The sequence below is a fragment of the Haliotis rubra genome, unplaced genomic scaffold, assembly GCF_003918875.1.
Source record: "Haliotis rubra isolate DU_JTF1 unplaced genomic scaffold, ASM391887v1 Scf429, whole genome shotgun sequence".
Taxonomy (NCBI): Eukaryota; Metazoa; Mollusca; class Gastropoda; order Lepetellida; family Haliotidae; genus Haliotis; species Haliotis rubra.
In genome coordinates, this window is record NW_025767112.1 from 280,893 (window position 1) to 303,416 (window position 22,524).

The 22,524-nt window shown below is 42.5% G+C and overlaps 1 protein-coding gene across 1 annotated transcript in view; it reads left to right on the top strand.

Annotated features, from left to right (window-relative positions):
• Positions 1-22,524, top strand: part of LOC124288905 (NAD(+) hydrolase SARM1-like) — a 33,032-nt gene that overhangs the window by 711 nt on the left and 9,797 nt on the right. The window contains 6 exon segments of the mRNA XM_046725496.1: positions 1,095-2,311; positions 2,313-2,645; positions 3,212-3,388; positions 4,752-4,876; positions 10,221-10,456; positions 11,593-11,737. Coding sequence (XP_046581452.1) covers positions 1,095-2,311; positions 2,313-2,645; positions 3,212-3,388; positions 4,752-4,876; positions 10,221-10,456; positions 11,593-11,737 — 2,233 coding nt within the window.

Here is a 22,524-nt window from a genome sequence, read left to right on the forward strand (position 1 = left end):
CAAGCTATCATTCAAGAGTTTACAATGTCTGTGTGATGCAACACCCTTCCCGAGTAAGCGCTGACGTCCAAAAACTCATAATCCAACGATATATATATTTCTTTTGCAAAGTTTGAAGCAGCATATCCTGCTTGCAAATATTTCCCTTATTTGCCCGACTACTTAAGCTGAAGGGGTTGTTGTAGGCACATGTACTACAGTTATGTACCAGATGTGCATTTCTGTATTCAGAAATGTACCCTAAACTAAGTCAAAAGACAGAAACGTAACCGGTTCCCTAAACAGCGGATGAGTCTATATTTCACAACCCAAAACCGAATGTAGTTGTTCCCGTTCAGCTGATTGCGAGTGGTATTGTGGTCTTTGAAATGTTTGTTACTGTGTATGGTCGTTTCTTATATAATGCAATCAAATGTATCTAATACAACAGTATGACAGTTACGATCAAGAAAACGACACAGTGCATAATGTAATCGTCATAGAGTATGTTTCTGTATTCTGATTTTGTCTAGGGTATGTTTCTGTACACAGAAAGGTACTGTTGTACACTTCTGTAGTACCCATGCCGACAACGACCCCCTCAGCACCACTTAAGGTTGGTAAAGGGAGTATCAGTGGTTTTGATATGTAAAATTATTGAAGATAAAATTAGTTTCATTCTTACATGGCTATTAGATTTAACATTAAATCAAACATTATTTGCCATGTAAGTTCCAACTTCCATACCTTAAAAGTTCTAAGGATGGTTGATATGATGTAGATGTGAGGAAGAATAGGATGTTGCTTCGCAGTGTCAGCCATTATGTGCAGCCTAGCTCCATATTGTTCACTATAAGAATATAGTTCCTCAGCAACATATATTTATGCACACGTTAATCTGCTGTTTGTCAAAACATACTACCAGTATGTATATATACCTCTCATCATTTAGTTGTATTCACTTTTAGCTTGATAACGGTGTAAGAATCTACATCAGAATATCGCTCTATGCAATAAATAACAAGTTGTCATCCATAAAGTTGTATGTTTCATTTTAGTCTATATTGTCAACACTTTTCTTGTAACATATTCTTAATTATGATAATGTGTTTCAGGCTGTGATCAGTGTGGAAGAGGTGGCGTGAAGTTCAACACACTGCCTCACATAGCATACACAATGGCCTCCTTGGATGAGCCAGAGTCTGATCAGCATAATGATGATGTCAGCAATGATGGTCACAGTATACGGCGTCTACACTCAGCTTCAGGTTTCTCTCAGGAAGAGGATGGCATCTTCTGTAAGAATGACCCATACAAAGCCTTGCAGAGGTCACAGTCGGATGCTGCATTGCTGAACTCCCCCGATGAAGCACAGTCAAAGCTGTCCAACCTTGTTAGTATGGCAGAGAATTTCAATGGAGGCACAAATGTTTCTGAGTGTTCCAAAGTTTACCTTGATTTGTCTCGTGCTGAGGCATTTGAGAAGGTTGAGCTTGGCGAGAGTCAGGGCAGAATGGTACGAGTGTCATCTGGTCGATTTTTGGAGACTATCATGCAAGATGAAGAGCTTCAGACAGGAGATCTTAGTCATGTTTATAGCCAGCATTCTCTCTCAAGTGAGAGCAAGTCGAGCCTTGGCTGCAGCACCAGTGAGGATGACATTTCAGGGAAAATATCCACTTGTGTAGAGAAGACATCAACATCAGTGAAAGTGGTCAAGACAAGTCAAGGTCAGTCAAGTGAGCAGGCCAACAAACTTAAGGCCAATATGAAATCCAGTTTTCAGATATACTCTCATTCCTTGAAACAGAACATTCGTCAGCTGCAGATGGGATCTGTTCCTGAACAGATCAATGCCTTGCAAGAACTGAATGTACTCATAGCTCAAGCATGGTCAATGCAGATATATGGTCGAGACCTTGCTTATGGTCTGTGTGATATCCTGAGGACAGAACGGGCTCTGGACATAATAGTCAATAACTGTGCATCCAGTAATAAGGAATTACGAACTGCTTCTGCATATTTATTGGAACAAGTTCTTACAACAGGCAATAGAAAGCGTGTGGCTGAGTCTGGGTTAGAGACAATAGTAAAGATGACTGTTACTGCTAAAGGTGATTGTGAATTGGCCCGTACAAGTACAGGAATCCTAGAAAGCCTTTTTAAAACATCTGAAGATACATGTACAAATGTTATCCAGCTTGGTGGTCTGGATGTTATTTTACATTGGTGTCGTTGTAATGACCGCTTGACCCTAAGACATTGTGCAATAGCCCTTGCAAACTTGGCCTTGTATGGTGGCCCCGAAAACCAACATCAGATGACGAAGCGGTAAGGTTCCTGAGTGGTTGTTTCCTCTCGCCTTTATAAATGATGACAGTGTCAGATACTATGCTTGTCTGGCAATTGCTGTGCTGGTAGCAAACAAGGAGATTGAAGCTGCGGTAGAGGCATCTGGCACCTTGGGGTTGGTCAGTCCTTTCCTTGCCAGCCATAACCCAGCAGAGTTTGCCCAGATGGATACCTCACATCGTCAAGGACGGTCCCTGGGCTGGCTTCGGCGTCTGGTCCCGGTCCTGTCAAGCAAGAGGGAGGATGCTCAAGCTCTAGCTGCCTTCCACTTTGCCATGGAAGCAGGAATCAAGGCTGAACAAAATAAGAAGGAGGTAACTGCAGTGTCACTTCACTTCTGGTGTTGTTGCCAAGAATTTCTTCTTTGTTAATCATGGGTTAATTGGCATATAAACCTCTCATTTTCACTAAAATGTGTAGGTATATACAACATCTACACATTTTGCTATGTTAATATCATTTATGTAAGCAATATCTTACTTGAATAAAGATTAGCAGATCTGTAAATCCTCTGGAATATGAACACTGAAACTCGTGTGTCTATTGACATTTCTGGGGGAAAAGTGGTTGAAAAACATTTGGATTAATTCATCAATTTGTGTGTGAATGTTTAACCAGCACACACCACTGTCCCCCTTACATGTGGGTGCGTGAAGTTTACCTGTCACTGCCACAGTTGGTTGAGTCAAACAAGAATTTATGGCTATGCTATGATAGATATAGTTTTCTTTAAAAAATATATACACATTGATAGTTATTGTTTAATTATTTTTGGTTTTGGGTTATATCTGTTCAAAAAGACCTCAAACTTTTGGAAAGTAAGACTTTCGGGTGTTTGTGTCATTTTTTGTGTCATATGTTTTGGAAATTTATGATATAGGAACTATATGAAATTGGCTGTGTGGAACCCCTGAAGCGATTGGCAAGCACCCCTAACTCTACAGCATCACAACTGGCTGCAGAGGCACTGAAGATAATTGGGGAAGAGATACCTCGCAAGCTGTCTCAACAAGTGCCTCTCTGGAGTGTGGAGGATGTTGTCTACTGGGTCAATCAGGTATTGCTGTGAACATGGTAAAATCAAACATGGATGCCACATACTCGAGTAATTACAAAGTTTGAATGAAAATAGTATTTAGTTGCTATTCCTTCCTTCCCGATCATGCTACAGCAGCCACCACTGATTCCATCTCCCATCATTCACCTGATTCTGCAGCTATCACCCAACTGCACACATGCCTTCACACAAACCTCTGAATACTCTAACTTTGTCTTTTTACAAAATCCAAACAGTTCATACAGTTATATCACATGCATCATAAGGGAAAATTCCATAAGTCATTGAAAACAAATCATTCAGTTTGTATAAAGTTCAATAGTAGGAAGGCATTTCATATTCTCGCGGTACTTACAGATATCGGCTGAAAAAGTAACACAAACAATTCTTATCGTATTAATGCTTGTTGTTTTTAAATGAAGGGTCTTCTCCTCTAACATCTACATCTATCAGCTGCCAGATCCATCAGGTGAATTACCACTCGTGTGCCCGGTGATAACCAATGCCATCCGCCATTGACGAAACAAGGCTTCTCCCATTCTCGCAGTATTACCAGGAATTAACGTTATTGAGTGTATGTAAGAGCAATCCTGCCGGAAAGGGCGGGAAAAAGTAATGATATGTCCAAGTTGGTATAAACTCCCCAATATTCGTGACACTGCAAGATTTTGATCACTCACAGACTTGGTCCACTTCCTAGTTACCAGTCGGTGATGTAAACAACCGCTAAGTGTTGCACATCAGCGATTTCGGCAGAAAACGTGTTTACCGCGAGAATAGGAAACCCGCGAGAATAGGAGACGGACCTATACATAGACTTCCACAAATTACTGTCTGGTTGGGTCCTAGCAGTGGTTATAACAAACTGAAAATAGTGGTCTCCCTGAATTCATCATAACCATAATTTACTGTAGGTAGTAAACGTGCATGGTTAACATGTACAATTAAACAGGTAGTAATCTTACATGTACATCCCAATGTAGTGGAGGAAACATGCATTTACAATCAACTCTAACAAATATTGTGTTTTTGTGATTACACTTTCTCAGTAAAGTACCGATTCTTGTCCCATCCAGGTTTCGAACTCACACTCTTAGAACCAGGCACCTAATTGTCAGCCGTCTAACCGTGGTGGCTGAGTGGGTTAGACGGCTTGTTACATTTGACAACTTTCAATATGGCATGGTGTATTCATACTATCAACTCATAAACTTGTTTGCACAAAATGGAATGAAGCTATATTCCTAGCTATTAACTTTCCTTGCTGTTAATATAATGCCTTACTTATACCTGTCAGTGATTGTGTATGTAACATTTAATGAAATGTTACTGAGCATAATGTACCGTATTCGTCCTGTTGCAGGTTGGGTTTGAGAGCTATGCTGGCATGTTTGAGAAGTGCTCGGTAGATGGTGACCTTCTACTGCAGCTCAATGAGGATGAGCTGCTAAGCAGTTTGGGAATGAATTGCAAGATTGCCAGGAAGAGGTTAGTTCAACACCTCGGTAAATGAATTAGTACAGTAGCGTTCGCTCAATGCCTCCCACACAATGCGTGTTCCCAACTGAACAGTTTTTGATACAAAAATATAAATTTTTCCTTATCCTGACTCATGCTCTTTTGCTTGTCTTCTTCTTCTTGCGAACATAGTGGAACACTTGTATCTCCTTAATTGAAGCTCCCTTCAATGTAAAATCACTAATTGGTACTCACCAAGAGTTGCCTCCCTTGCCCTTTGCGCGGGAACAGGTGTCGCCACCCTCTGGCCTCATGCTTCACTCTCTCCTTCTTCGCCCAGTGAGCAGGATGTGAGAGCGCCTATGTCTCCTTACACACTATATCCTTTGTTTTTCTTAGTTAGTTTATTCTTATAGGTTACTATAGAGGTATAGCTAGTATCCTTCATTAATTTGTATTGATAATTAATCGTGATTTCTACTGTTTATACAACGCCATTGAGTTGTTCATGCTGCATTGTTCAGCTAGTATTACGTTGATGAAAATCTGTACTATTTGTAGATTACGAAACAGTTTTCAGTCTGCTGCTGACCAGAGCAGATGTATTATGCCCTAGTTGTGCTACCGTCTGGTGTTCCGCCTGAGTTCCCTTCGAGAAGCTGGGACGCAGTCCGCTATATCCAAGAAGCGACCTGCATCCCAGGACATTCCATCATCACAGTCTAAGACTAGGAGAGCTTCCACGTCGTCACAACGCACGCCTCGCACCCCCAGGGCTACAGCTTCGTCGAAGGGAAACCCACGAAGGCTACTAAAAAACTTTTCATCTGACATTCTTCCTGTTTCAGAATTGTGTTTATATGATGATGACATTCCGATTATCATTCCAGATGTACGGCATAAGAAGCGTTCAGTATCGGCTACCGTCACTTCAGCTTAGATCAACACGCAACCAGAGATGCCTACGCTGACGGCTGAGATTCTAACTGAGGGTCCCGTCGCTACCATAGAGAGGGCAGCCTCAACGCCAGCGCAGACCGTCCCAGACGACCTGGTCAGCCAGATTATGATGTTGATGGAAGACCGATACGGTTTACAGAGGCCTCAGAGCCGTGGGCCCCAGAGCCCAACCCATAATAAGTCATGTAGGGCCCCAGAGCTCGCTATGACTTCGCGTAGGGCCCCAGAGCCCACAAACGCGCCTCCACGAAGGGCAACCCAGCCCGTATCGAAGCCTTCGCGAAGAACGTCCCAGGCCGCCTCCACGAAGGATCCAGATCCTCACCATTCGCGAAAGGCTTCACGGAGGAGGAGTGCTTCACCGAGCTCAGACCCTGAAGAACACAGAGGTCGTTCGCGAAGCAAGCTCCTATATAATGATTCGGACTCTGACTCGATACCTTCACGAAGGCCTTCACGTGGCTCCAAGTCATCTTCATCCAGAAGATCTAGAAGGGATTCATCGAGAGCTTCACGAAGCCACCAGCGTTCGCCGAGGAAGTCTCCTCCAAGGTCTCCCTATACTAGCCACTCGTCAGTCCGTTCACCACAATCTTCGCGTCGATCTTCTTACAGATCTAGGACTCCACCTCACTCTATTATATGTGATCCTACGTCAGAAGAGGAAGGAGGTATCGTATTCTCGGATGCAGAAATTAGATACTGGATGGTGAATGGATTGGAACTTACTTCCCCGTCTAAGAACGAGAACTCAGCTCATACTTATTTGATGAAGGAAGATGATGCGGACACTTATCTCCTTACCTCCTATTGACCCGATAGCAGCGGTCCCAGCTAATCTGGATACAGCCTTTACCAAATCTACGAAGTTTCAGTCAACACATTTCCCGGTTTTCAACGCCAAGAAGTTTGCAGGCCACAATATGGACTCCTTTTTCAAGGCTCAAGATATTGATGAGAACTTTAAGTTAATCAGCGATGCCAAGTCCAGGAATTACAGAATAGACGATCGCAAACTAGCCCAGTTGGATACCATTTCTAGGAGAATTTTTTTTGGATTGAATAGATCTAGAACTGTCAATGAAACCCTCATCACCAAGTTCAAAGATTCTACAGAGGAAGAAGATAGGATGATCTACTCGGCTCTACTCATGCAGAAAAGAGACCAACAGTTCCTTACAGATCACTTGTCAGCACTTACTGCAGCTACTACCATGGCTCGTCGTTAGGGTCTACTAGCCTCCTGCAATTGGGGTAATCAATTTACGGAATCCCTCTCACGGCTGCCCGTGGTCATCACCTTTGCTCTTTGGTGGTAACATAGACAAGGTCTCCAAAGAGGTGACTAAGGACTCTAGAGAGGTGCTTATGATCAAGTCCATGGATATGTTAGCTAATGTCATTAAGCAAACATCCTTGAGATACTCGGGCAAGTCTAAATTCTCTGGACTACAGAAAGCACGGACAAGAAATTGGCTACAGCAAAAGGTCCCAAGGAATCTTTTTGCCGCCCATACAGCAATTTCAGAGGAGGATCAGCAAGAGGCAGGTCATCCAGAGGTTTCCGCGCTTTTAAACGATGAAATACAGGTTCGGAACGACTGGAGTCTTCCACCCCCAGCCGTTCCAGTACAACCTTCTCAAGTGGGTGGGCGCTCAGAATGGATGCTCCACACAGAGATATTCACTCAAATAATCAAGGAAATAGGATCTCCACTAGTAGACCTATTCGCCACTCGATTCAACAAACAACTGACAACGTTCAGATCGCCAGTTCCAGACCCACTAGCATGGGCAACGGACGCACTAAGCATATCGTGGGAGGGACTCAACGCGCAGACGCTTTCCCACCACCAGCGTTAATCCCATTAAGTCTTACTGAAAATCAGTCAAACGCAGAGCCTCCATCTGATTTTGGTGGTACTCTACTGGCCAGCGTGGTTTCCAACTCTTATTCAAGAACGGACAACCATTTCAACTCTTATTCAAGAAATCTGTTGACCACCAAACAAACAAGCGCACAGAAAGCCAGAAGTATTCCAACTTCACGTATGGATTGTATCAAGGCATGTCTGAATAAGAGAGGTTATTCAGCCAGAGCGACAAAAGCAGTCACGCTTGCCCTGCGTAACTCAACTCACAACTTATACGATGACAAATGGCACAGTTTTGTCAATTATGCTGCAAAGAAAGGATTTACAGCCAGATATGCTACTCATCCTCAAGTGGCGGACTACTTATGTTATCTACGTCAGACTAAGAATCTAAAAGGCTCAACTTTGTCCACTTATCTTGCAGCAATAAGCTCTGTCATAACTATGAGAACGGGCGTCAAGCTAACCAAAACCCCAGAGTTACTCGCTTTGCTACGAGCATTCCGATTGGAGGATCAAAAACAGAAGTTTCACGCTCCAGCTTGGGATCTGAATATAGTACTCCAACACCTCACAAGTGAGGCTTTTGAACCGTTAGAATCTACGTCATTTGAATCACTGACTCAGATAACCTCGTTCCTGTTATCTCTAGCTACGGCTGCCAGGATGTCAGAGATTCACGCATTGGATTACGAGAGAACACGCTTTGATGATATTCATAACATCGTTCATCTGGGACTACGCTGGGATTTTATAGCCAAGAACCAATTGCCAGGTCAACCAGACAGATTATTCCACGTCCCAGCTCTCTCATCTATACTTGGACCTCATGATACGATGGATCTATCACTGTGCCCAGTAAGAGCACTGAAAATACATCTCCACCGATCCAAACAGAGGAGAGCAATATTCAAGAGATTATTTATCCCTCTATCTACAGCTACGCAGACGGAAGTCTCACGTACTACTATCTCCATTTGGATCAGAACTGTCGTACTATGTGCCTTCAAGGCTGCAGGACTCGACCCTCCAAGAGCATCTAATCCTCATGAAATTAGAGCGCTAGCATCTACACTTGCTCTACACGGCAACTGCTCTTTGAATACCATAATTGAGGGTTGTTTCTGGAGATCCGATATGGTGTTTGCCAACCACTATCTGAGAGATATCACCACCGAGGACATCTCAGGTATCCACCATTTCGGTCCCATGGTCCTCGCTCAACAGTTGACAGTTCCTCTTACAGATTTTATACTTATCTTATAACAGTACTAAATAGCTACATGCTATATATATTTTGCTTAAGTTCATTTTATTATCTTAAGCTCAGTACTATGGTTGTTATATCATACAATATATTAGCTAACAACTCTAAGGAGTTTTGCTATTATATATATTTAGCTCAAGTTTCATCATATCTTAAGCTCAGTATTATGGTCACATTTTAAAATGTATTAGCTAACAAACTCTACGGAGTTTTTTGCTATTATATAGCTTAAGTTAAATTATATCTTAAGCACAGTACTATACTCATATAGCTTAAGTTTATTTATATCTTAAGCTTAGTACTTTGGTTACTTCATAAAAGTATATTAGCTAATAAACTCGAAGGAGTTATGCTATCATATTAACAACTTAAGGCTATTAGTCTTAAGCTTTGTATTAATGTTGTATATACTTTTATCATATAATTATATTGTAATAACCCATGTATGGCAGCTGATAAGTTAGCAGCAGGAATTCATCAATTCAGTGCCTTTATGAAGTTCCCATAAGGGTTATTACAGTCATTACAGTTCAAAATCACTAATTATCCAAATCCAAAGTATTATATATTCCCACCTCCAGATCCCATCGGATTCTACAAGCAAATAGCATGAGTCAGGATAAGGAAAAATATGTAATTTTCTGAATAAAATTGATATTTTATACTTATCCTGACTCATGAGGTAAGCCCTCCCATCCTCCCCACATAACACTTTGGATTTCCCTGTAAATTCAAGTGTTGGGCTCGCTATAAAAGGAGAGAGTGAGGCACATGGTGAGAGGTGGCGCCCTCGTTCCTGCGCTTTCGAGGGGAAAGATAACTCGTGGTGAGTACTAATTAGTGATTTTACATTGAAGGGAACTTCAATTGGGAGATACAAGTGTTCCACTGTGTTCGCAAGAAGAAGAAGACAAGGAAATAGCATGAGTCAGGATAAGTATAAAATATCAATTTTATTCAGAAAATTACATATTTATATGATGTGTTTTCAATGATAGTTAGTCTTTACACATACGCTCACTTTTAAAACAAAGTCGAAAAACATTTCACACAAACACAACCTTTCTTGGTTATGTAAGGCTTCTGTTGATTGGCCTTTCATTTTATCATTAGCCAATCAGAAATCTGCTCTCAAAATAAACAAGTTTCAGGTATCTTGAACTTTCAGTTCACCAAGCTGGCAAAAAAACATGCTTTTACAAAAAATAACAAACACAGTAAGTCAACCATTTATTGGATGTTTTATTGTGCCATATACAAATTACAATTTCAGATTCTTAAGGGAGTTGCGTGACTTGAAGATATCGGCAGATTATACATCCTGTGATCCCAGCAAGTTGGATGACTGGTTGAGTGAGGTTGCCCCAGCGTTTTCCCAGTACACCTACCAGATGCTACATTGTGGTGTAGATCGCAAGATGCTGGCCCTACTGACAGAGGAACACCTGCAAGTTGACTGCAATATTAACAATGGTGTGCATCGCATGATGATGCTGCAGAGGGTGAGAGGTAAGACAGCAGCCATTACACCGTAACTTTCCACTGATATGATTGGATGGTGTGGAAGGTCAAAGTCACTCTGTGTCAACTAATTACCTTGACCTTCAAGACTTCAGAACCTCAAAGGAAACTGTGTTGAATTGGCTGCAAGTACTTGCAAAAAGTGTTCATTGCTTTATTATCCCCGCCACGCGTTTAGCGCGAAGAGGGGTATATGGTATTAGGCTCCGTCCGTCTGACCGTACGTACGTATGAATTGGAATATCTTAAGAACCATTGACTGGATTCTTTTCATACTTGGTACCTAGGTTCATCACAGTATAAGAAAGGTCCCAGTCAGGTTTGGTGACCTTGACCTTCATTTCAAGGTCACCAGGGGACTTTAACATTTTACCCTTGTCAGTGAGATATCTCAAGAACCGTTCACTGGATTTTCTTCATATTTGACACCAAGCTTTATATAGGGAAGGCGCAGGGCCCAGTCAATTCTGGTGACCTTTCAATAGTTTTCAAAGTCACGACCACACTTTGAAGATTGCACGTTAGCCTGCATGTTATGCTTGTCAGCGAGATATCTCAAGAACCATTCACTGGATTTTCTTCATGTTTGACACCCAGCTTCATATAGGTAGGACGCAGGGCCCAGACGATTTTGGTGACCTTCACGAAATTTTCAAGGTCACAGCAACACTTTGAAGATTTCAGCATGTTAGCCTGCATGTTAAGCTTGTCAGCGAGATACCTCAAAACCAATCACTTGATTTTCTTCATATTTGACACCAAGCTTCATCTAGGGAAGTTGCAGTCGAGTTTGGTGACCTTCACTTAATTTTCAAGGTCACAGCGACACTTTGAAGATTTCAGTATGTTAAGATTGTCAGCAAGATATCTCAAGAAGGGTTCACTGGATTTTCTTCATAGATTTTCAAGACTTCTCTTGAATGTTTTTTTATAAGCAATTTCTCTATTACTATTTTTTGCATATTTCATACAACATGACGTTCATGTCAAGGTCAAAGTGAATCTTGAAAATATTTGTGCGTTTGAACAACTACAGAGCAAGATATCAAGAGAGGTTGACTGGTCATGTTTTTGTTGACATTTAGCTTCATCTTAAAGGTGGTTTTGTCTCTTTCTCATTACAGAATATGAACAAGCGGGCCTCCCCACCATGCTGACAAGTCCTCAGCTTATTTGTAGAGACATCACAGATGGAGCTTTCACAAGTTCAGAGAAGACCATTGATGCATTCATCAGCTACCGTCGGTCTAACGGATCTCAACTAGCCAGGTAAAGAAGCCTTATTTTTCCTTATCCTGACTCATGTATTATTGCTTGTCTCCCTCTTCCTGCGAACGTTAGAGGAACACTTGTATCTCCTTTTTGAAGCTCCCTTAAAAAAAGCAGACGTAAAATCACTACTCACCACGAGTTGCCTCCCTCTCCGTTTTGGCGGGAAAACGGTGCCACCCGTCTTCCCACTCTTCACTCTTTCCTTCTTCGCCCTAGTGGACGGTTGGGAGAGCACCTGTGTCTCCAACACGGTACTATATCCTTTGCTCACTTAGTTATTACCCTATAAGTTACCTTTATAAGGTTTCAGGGAGTATCCATCTACAATATGGTTTGAAATTTATTAGCAAATTTGACTGTTTATTCACGGTTTCACGTGATTGTTCAGTTTGTTTACATTTCATGAAAACCTGTTTTCGTTGTAGGTTTAGGTTCTCTGCTGCAGACCCGCATTTATTGTGCCCTAGTTGCACAACAATATGTACTTCCAGCTCTCACTGTAAATTATGTCAGCAACTAACAAAAAATTGAATTTAATAATTATCATTTCTCTGTACACATGCTAAGGATAAATCCAGGCGGCTGTTACAAGTCATGGCTAAACCGGCTGAGTCCCTAAAGAGCTGTCTGTCGTCAGACGACATACTTCTATCCAGTGACCTGCCGGAGGCGTCTTCAGAAGATGGGAGGGGGATGAAGTCCGCCATTACGTCGAAGAAAAGATCTTCTACGTCGGACAACTCCTCAACCCATACGAAGAAGAAGAGGCCATCTTCGTCGCAGAAGAAGCCTTACACCCCTAAGGCTTCAACGAGATCTACTGGGAGCTCTTCACAGACTACAAGGACCTTCTCTGCCGAGATCGTCCCGATGGAAGAAATAGGCTTGAACGAAGAACCGCCTATCCTCATCCCTGAGATACTGCATAAGAAGAAGACGCAGGCCTCAGCAACGGTAACGTCAGCAACATTATCAACGCAGTCTGAGTTACCTTCTACACTGGCAGCAGGGACCCATGAGGTACAGCGATCCCTGGACCATATCGCTACGCTCTCAGATGCGTCATCTCTACAGTCATCGCAGACATTTAACCCCGGGACCTTCATGCAGCAATTCTCCCAACAGATGATGGACCTGATGGAGAAGCGCTCCGCGCAGGAAAGGACCTTGCATAATGGTCAGGCAGCCGCCTCTCATGCTCAAGTCATCAACCGACAAGGGACCAGTGCTGCACGAAGGACCCCGCACCGGTGGTGCATCTGAGATATCTACAAGAGGTTCTAGCTCTAGGACTAAGAGCAGACCTACCCTGCACGACGTCAACGAACCTGCGCGAAGGAAGGGACATTCATCCTACCAAAATAGATCGTCATCTGATGATGAAGCTAATAAAGAGCCTTTGCGCAGGCTACCTACATCACAGAGAGGCTTACACCTCCAAGAAGATACAGAGAGACGTCTCAGGACTCAGACCCTCAACAAAATCTCTCACCTGCGCGAAGGTCGTCAGATAGATCATCAAGAATGTCACCATCCCCATGCAGGTCGTCACGGGATTCACCACATAGGAATATATTGCCTTCGCGAAGGCAACCCTGGACACGTAGACGCTCACCTCCACGCAGGTCGCCATACAGATCTCCTCTTAGAACTACACATAGTTCTACGTACTCATCTCCACACAGATTGCCACGCAGATCTCCATGCAGGGAGGATACTCAACGATCATATCCAACTGGACATGATACAGAGGACGATGGCGGAATCATATTTTCGGACTCAGAAATAAAATATTGGATGGCTAATGGACTGGACCTAGCGTCACCCGCTAAAGAAGAGAATGAAGCATTCACGTACCTAATGAAGGACGATGATGTAGACACAATCACCCTACCTCCAATTGACCCGGTCTCAGACGTACCTGAGGACCTTGACGCAGCCTTCAGGAAGGCAACAAAGTTCCAGTCTCCAAATATCCAACAGTTCAGCGCAAAAAGCTGCAACACTCTCAGATGCGTCACTACAATTGCAGTCGTCGCAGACCTTCAACACGGGTATTTTTATGCAGCAAATGATTGACCTAATGGACGGTTCGCGCAAGCCTAAAGGACGAAGCTGCGGGAGGTAATCGGCATGAAGAAATGTGTGAAGGATCACGCACTTGACAGTCATGCTCTGCAGTTTCGACGATTAATATAGACGTCCTTGGACCATCCCACTTCACCCTCGGACCTTGATCTTCGTTGTAAGCCTATACGAAGGAACTCTTCAGCATGGAGGAAGAAATCTTCGCCTGCGCAAAGACAGAGGGACACGTGTTGAAGTTCAAGAGGGGTACTCTTGTCCGAATTCATCACCTGCGCAGATCTTCAGACTGAATCCAGGACGGGATTCACATCGTTGAGAATTTTTAGATAGATATATCTACATCAGAAGATAATAACGGTACTAACTGCACTCCTTGGTGCTAACAACCTACACCTTCTCAAAGGTTAGAGATGTATCTGAAGAATCCAGGAGGGACTCATGTCCATATAGAGATCTTCACTTGCGTACAGATCTTCAGGTATTCACATTGGCAGTGTAGGAAAGATGTAGAAAATCTAGCCTGTCCACAGGACTGGCAGGTCCAATTTTTTACCAGTCCTGCCAAAATCTGGCCTGTCCTCCAAATATGAATAGAACTCCTTCGGCAGTATATATTCAAAAAGGTTATAATCATTACATATATGTCATTGGTTTGCTAAAATTGACCCGACATGAGGACGGACTAGATATTTTTTTAACCCGTCCTCCACAAAATTCACCCGTCTCGGACGTTGGGACGGGCTATCTTTCCTACACTGACATTGGCGTGGTTCAGCACAGCGTTGCTAAGGCTATGAAGTTACAAAGTCAACATATTCCCAACGTCCAAGCTAGAGGGGTTAGAGACCTTCCCTGTCAGCATTGAAGACGGTTCATCAGGCGAATTGCAGCAACATACGTTTGACGGACTTTTGGTTACGGCAGCCAGTCTACCTTATATAGACTTCACAACGATGGCAGTCACAGAGTTGGACATTGCTTCGTTTCCCTTACGGACATGGCAAGGGTTTCACGATCGTTGGATCTAGATACAAGCCATTGTATCTCAAGTACTACTCTCTCCGTTATTACTACGAAGTTGGCAGAGCCTACTCAGTCCTCTCACGTCAGCACATGACTTGCAGAGGGAGACTACATCTATGCCACTCCAAATCTTAGTGAATGGCCATCGGGACGATCCGGACCCCCTTCGGACTTCCGGACGGACTAAAACCATATCTACTATGGTGGACTTTGAGATCGAATGGTTGCGGAGAGACCTACTTAGTAGAGCCGGAGTGCAACACTCATCTCTACGTAGATGTATCCCTTCAGGGATGGAGAGCGCACCTCGACAACGAAGTGTCAGCTGGGAAATGGACGTTACAGGAAGAAAATCTGCATATCAACATACTTCACTGGACCAGCATTCTAAGAAATACTTATCTGATGATCCATACGGACAAGGATCAACGAGGTTGGCGAACCTTCTGGACCTCTGCTTTCATCTGTTCAGCATATTGGACAATCTGAACATCTAAACATAAGCATGCCACATTCCAGGAGCAAAGAATGTGATAGCAGACGCCCTATCTCGTCCAACACAACCATCCCCAACAGAATGGATGCTACAACCAGAGGTCTTCAAACAAACCATACAATCGATAGGAGCTCCGCTCATAGACTTGTTCGCCACAAGATTCAACAATCAACTAGCAACATTCGTCTCTCCAATACCAGATCCACGAGCATGGGCAACAGATGCTCTAAGCATCTATTGGGAAGGACTAAACGCTTACGCATTCCCGCTCCAGCTCTTACACAGCAAGTGTTGCAGAAAATCAAGCAGACGAGGAACCTGCAATTGATTTTGCTTGCGCCTTATTGGCCAGCGAGAATGTGGTTTCCCATTCTCATTCAAGAACTAGGACCTCCTCAAATGCAACTACCAGAGTGGACGAACTTGCTAGTACATCTGCACACCAAGCAAGCACACAGGAACCTCACAGTGTTCCGCCTACACGCATGGACCGTATCAAGGCTTGCTTGAATAAGCGAGGATACTCCGCCAGGGTAGCGAAAGCGGTCACGCTAGCTTACGCAAATCAACCCGCAACTTGTAGGACGACAAGTGGCGAAGCTTTGAGACCTATGCTTTCAGGAAAGGCTTCACAGCCATGAAAGCAACACACCCTCAAGTGGCGGACTATCTTTGTCATCTAAGACAAGCAAAGCGGTTAAAAGGTTCAACACTCTCAACATACCTAGCGGCATTGAGCTCAGTTATCACCATGAGGACGAGTGTAAAACTGACTAAGGTACCAGAGAGACTGACCTTACTACGATCCTTCAAGTTGAAGGACCAACAACAGAGATTTAAAGCTTTGGCTTGGGACCTCAATATAGTTCTACAGCATCTCACCAGTGACGCTTATGAACCATTAGATAGGACATCTTATGAGTTCTTGACACAGAAAACTCTATTCCTGATTGCCTTAGCAACAGCAGCAAGGATGTCGGAAATACATGCTCTGGACTTTGAAAGAACACGTTTTGATGAGCATCGAAACATCGTACATATGGGTCTAAGATGGGACTTTGTAGCAAAGAATCAACTACCAGGTCAACCTGATAGACAATTCCACATCCCAGCATTATCATCAGTCCTTGGGCCTCAGGATACACAGGACCTATCCTTGTGCCCAGTAAGAGCATTAAAAATGTACCTACAAAGGTCTACGACCAGGAGACGAAAATTCAAGCGTCTTTTCATCCCTATATTGGCAGAGACACAGACAGAGATCTCTCGCACTATGATATCAATATGGATGAGAACTGTCATTCTAAGGGCCTACAAAGCAGCAGGACTTGATCCTCCACGAGCCTCCAATCCACATGAAATTAGAGCTCTGACGTCAACACTCGCTCTACAGGAAAACTGCTCCATCACTACGATAATGGAGGGCTGCTTCTGGGAATCGGACATGGTGTTTGCCAACCACTACCTGAGAGACATCGCCACCGAGGACGTCTCCGGCATTCACCATTTCGGCCCTCTTGTTGTAGCACAACAACTGACAGTTCCACTAAGGCGCTGAGACAGAGTCTCACCCTTTTATCACGTGACTTGCAAAAGCCAACACTCTGGGGAGTTAGAGCTTTAGAGTCCATGTGCACGTCAAAGACAGACTAGCATGAGTGATAGACCCAGTACTTGTAAGGACGTACTCGTACATAAGGAGGGTCTCTTCTCCACTTGATGCATGCATCAAGAGATGGAGATGTTAAAATCCACATATAATGTTAACAGAAGTAAGGACCAAAAGTTGACAATTGTGGTCCCCCCATCAGAGAAAGCTGGAAGTAAGGGTTACAGCAGCAGAGCCTAGCAGTAAATTTGAAGTGCTACCAGGAAGTTCCCATAGGGGGGTATGCAAGACGTAAATCACCAAATTGGAATCCAGAAGTGGCTTGACCCACCACCAAATCCCTAGGATTCTACAAGCAATAATACATGAGTCAGGATAAGGAAAAATATGTAATTTTCTGAGTAAAATTGATATTTTATACTTATCCTGACTCATGAGGTAAGCCCTCCCAACCTCCCCGCTAGGCACTTTGGATTTCCCAGCAAATCTAAGTGTCGGGCTTGCAATTCGGAGAGAGTGAAGAGTGGGAAGACGGGTGGTGCCGTTTTCCCACCAAAACGGAGAGGGAGGCAACTCGTGGTGAGTAGTGATTTTACGTCTGCTTTTTTTAAGGGAGCTTCAAAAAGGAGATACAAGTGTTCCACTAACGTTCGCGGGAAAGGAGGGAGACAAGCAATAATACATGAGTCAGGATAAGTATAAAATATCAATTTTACTCAGAAAATTACATTCTTAGGCTTCACATGTTTCTTTGACACAGGGATATAGACAAGTGTTTGCTTTGTGTGTTTGCTGGAATTTGACTTGGATGGATACAAGTGTCTAATTAGTGTGTTTGCGGGAATTTGAATGCCACAAATTTAGTTTTCCAACTTAAAAGATTTGTTCAATAAAAATTTCATACCTGTTATGCGTTTCACTTTGGTGACATTGTAACAACTTCAATGTTATCATTTTCAATTATTGTCAGTTGAAATATACTGAACTACTTTAGAAACGCATCACCCTATTATCATTGATCATGGAATATGCAAAACAAATTGAACCCAAACTATGCTTGAAGAACCGTATATTACTGTAGATAAGCTGATCTCATAGATAACGACCCCCTAACTTAACCCTTAAAACCATCAGTTGTGGTGTGTGTGTGGCTCAGATCATGCAGTTAGAGCTCAGATCATGAATCAGTTGAAGTTAACCCATTCAAGTTTAGTTTTCACGCCGCTTTTAGCAATAGGCAGCAATAATCAGCTATGGGCGTTATGAGTCCCCAGTGGGGACCGGAGGTCGATTAATCGGCCAGGCAGTAGTCACGTCAAAATGAGACATCATTTAAAAAACCTACCTGACTTATGATTCATATGTTAAATCTATCACATTTCACAAGGTCTGAAAACACTTATTAAATTTCAATTGATCATATATTATCGGCAGAATTAAAATTATAAACTATTTTTCGCAATGTTATTGAAAACAACGATTCTCAGCGGCAGCGGGTCCACAATAACATTGTCAAAGAGCAAAGTAACGATGTTTCGAGGAAATAATTAAATAAATTGAATAAACCAATGAATAAAATCAACAACAGCATTCATAAAAGTTGTCAAACGTACGCATAAAATTGTAAAACGTTATTGCTACTACATCTCATACACCATTTAAAAGATCTAATCCTACTGTTGATAAATATGAAGTTTAGTTTTATAATATAATTCAAATAATACAACTACAACTTAAATAAATTTATTTTTTAATGAAATTGCAAGCTTAAAATTTATAATGTCCAGATAAACCACGAAAGAAGCAAAAACTATAGCGATTCTTTTCCATTTGTGACATGTCATAACATGCCTGTGCCTTTTTCTTTTATATTTTCATTTTTGCGTAGTCAGAAAATTATATTAAAAGATTTCTTAAATAATATGTATGGTTGCCTATTTCCCGATATCAGTGGCTTTCCGCTCGGTAACATGACACAACAACAGAAAATACCTCCGTTTTCGAAGCTTCGTATGAATAACATGCGATCTTTTGTTGTCGGGTATCGCTCAAACATCAAAATCATCACTGTACCCTTGCCGAGATTATTTTCACAGTTGTAAGAAGTGATTTTATTGGATAAAGATTGCTTTCTAATGACGCTTTTTCACCGCATTCTGCTGTAAGGGTTGTGATTGGACAAAATCAGACACATGACCTAAGGCAGCCAATCATATTACGGCAATGGATACCGTCCTCGTAAACGAAAACGTTTAGAGTTAGACGAAAGTTTTGGGTAAAATAAAGCTATGACCTGTGACAAAAATGCTTCATGCATATATTTTCGCATTAAACATCGTGTCCGAGCGTGAAGATTGAGGTGGCGAGAGCCAAGCTGTCACTTGTCAGTGACTTGACTTCTATTACATGATCGCACCAAAAGATGGAAATTGTAAGCTTATAATTTCCTTCATAAACATCATCATCTGTGACCTTAGAGTCTCTGGGAACTCGGTGTCATGGCAGTAAATGCCTCGGTTGACTGGTGTTGAAAGAGTTAAGCAACATCGAGCTCGGACAGTCCTTGGATGGGTGACCGTGTTTGGCAGCTTGACTCCTGAGAGTTTCTAGGAAGTTAGTCCTGTCCCACAATGAAGCACATGTGATACATGTGGTCTCACATTAGGCAAGTGAGTTTATTCAAAATTGCCTCTGTTCACCCAGCAGAAAATGGGTACCCAGTTGGATAAAGTCATGTGACTATAACCTTCTAGAGCCTAACAGGCAGCTTGGGTTATCCGAGGAAATAATCAGATTCTGATTACAGCGTCCAGTGAGCAACTAGTCAGATGGATACTAGGCGCTATATAAATGAATTATTATTATTATTATTATTATCAAAATGGTATGTTTCAATGAATCCATTCTGAATTCTGCAAGTTTATCCTCCGATATTTATACCTCGGTCTGCATTATACACAGGCAATCACTATCATATTGCATCTACTCACGCCTCAAATGGAGTGTAGTTGGCAGAAAATGGATATATTGTAATAGTCATGTTTGTTGTAGCTGGATGATCACATGTCAGCAAACTGTTTTTGCAGTGGAAATAGCGAGATCAAATGAAACCACGTTGGTGACAGGTCAAATTGTTCCATGCATCAAAACTATTCGGCAATACACCAAAGGGCTGCTGCATAACTTTAGTTGTGATTATAAATATTTTACATTTATAGAGCAAAACCTGCAATTATGTAATTTTCTGAATAAAATTGATATTTTATACTTATCCTGACTCATGATTATATGCTTGTCTCCTTCCATCCGAAAGATTGTGGAACACTTGAAATCCCTTGAAGTTCCCTTCAAAGAGGAGGACGTGAAATCATTACTCACCCACGAGTAGCCTCCCTTGCCTTCCCAAATTGGCGCACTTCTAGGTCACTTGACTGGCCATGTTTGTCACTCTCTCCGAATTTAAAGCCCGACACCCGGATTTGCAGTGATATCCAGAGTGCCATGAGAGGGGAGGTTGGGAGGGCTGACCTCATGAGTCAGGATATGTATAAAATATCAATTTTATTCAGAAAATTACATATTTTCCATATCCTGACTCATGATTATATGCTAACAGAATCCGACGGAATCGGTGGTGGGTCAGGCTACCTCTTGGATTCACTGGCTGTTATTTTACTGAATTCCCCCCCCTATGGGTCCTATGACGGCACTATGACGATCCTGTTCTTCCAACTTTCCCATGATTTATCGGGGGGACCACAATTTGTCAGACTTTCTTATGAAAGGTTTTTCTGACTTTATAGTGTGGATATAGATATACTAGTGTCTTACTAGTTATCTTTAACAACTCCATGTCTTGATAAGTACATCAAATGGAGATGTGACCCTTTGAATTTCATGTACGAGTAATTCCTATACAAGTACAGGGTCTAAATCACTCATGCTAGCCTGTCTTGGACGTGCGCATGGACTTTCAACCATTTACTTATCAGAGCGATGGTATCAGTAAGTCACATGATAAAAAGGGTGAGATTTTCTCAGCGCCTTTGTGGAACCGTTAGCTGTTGTGCTACAACAAGTGGCCCGAATTGATGAATGCCTGAGATGTCCTTGGTGGCGATGTCTCTGAGATAATGGTTGGCAAAACTGTATCAGATTTCCAAAAGCAGCCCTCCATTATAGTTGTAATCGAGCAATTTCCTTGTAGAGCGAGTGTAGACGCCCGAGCTCTAACTTCGTGTGGATTTGGAGGCTCGTGGAGGCTCAAGTCCTGCTGCTTTATAGGCCCTTAGTATAACGGTTCTCATCCCACTTCTGTGGGAGTCTCCGTAGATAGGCGCTTGAATTTTCGTCTCCTTGTTATTGTTCGATTTAAATAGCTTTTCAAAGCTCTGACTGGTCACAAAGATAAATCTTGTGTATCCTCTGGACCAAGGACAGTGGATAATGCTGGGATATGGAATTGCCTGTCAGGCTGGCCAGGCAGTTGATTCTTTGCATTAAAATCCCATCTTAGTCCTAAATGTACAACATTACGATGACCTGATTCAAATCGTGTTCGCTCAAAGTCCAGGGCAAGTAGGGCAAGTAAGAACAGTGTTTTCTGTGTTAACAGTTCAAAGGATGTTGGCTCTAGAGGCTTGTAGTCATCACTAGTAAGATGTTGCCACACTATGTTGAGATCCCAAGCAGGAGCCTTAAGTTTCTGTTGTTGGTCTTCCAACTTGAACGAGCATAGTAAAGCCAGTAATTCTGGTACTTTTTGGTCAATTTAACACCTGTTTTCATGGTGATAACTGTACTTAGCACAGCTAAATAAGTTGAGAGTGTAGCACCTTTTAAACATCTCGTCTGTCGTAGATAACACAAATATTCCGCCACTTGAGGATGAGATGCTGTAGAAGCAGAAAATCCTTTCTGTCTTGCATAGAGTTCAAACCTCTTCCATTTGTCATCATATAACGAGCTAGTTGATCTACGTAGAGCAAGTGTTACTGCCTTAGCTGCTCTGGTGAAATACCCTCTTTTCTTTAGGCAAGCTTTGATACAGTCCATCGTGAAGTTGGAATGCTGACGGGTTCCCGTGAGCTTGCTTGGTGTGTGGATGGACGAGAAGGTTCGACCACTCTGGTAGTTTCAAACTTGGATTTCCTAGTTCTTGAATGAGGATGGGAAACCATACCCTCGCTGGCCAATAGGGAGCGACCAAAATCAGTTGTAGCGCTGTCGTCTGTTTGATTTTCTTTAATACCTGTGGTAGTAATACTGGAGGTGGAAACGCGTACACGTTTAGTCCCTCCCATGATATGCTTAGAGCATCTGTTGCCCAAGCCTGAGGATCTGGTACCGGTGAGACGAATGTTGGTAACTGTTTGTTGAACTTTGTTGCAAACAGGTCTATCAAGGGGAATCCTATTGTCTGTATGATGAGCCGAAATGCTTCTGGGTGTAACATCCATTTCGTCAGGGATGGTTGTAGTGGACGAGATAGAGCGTCTGCCATAACATTCTTTGCTCCTGGAATGTGACACGCCTTTATGTAGATGTTCAGATCATCTAGGATGTTGA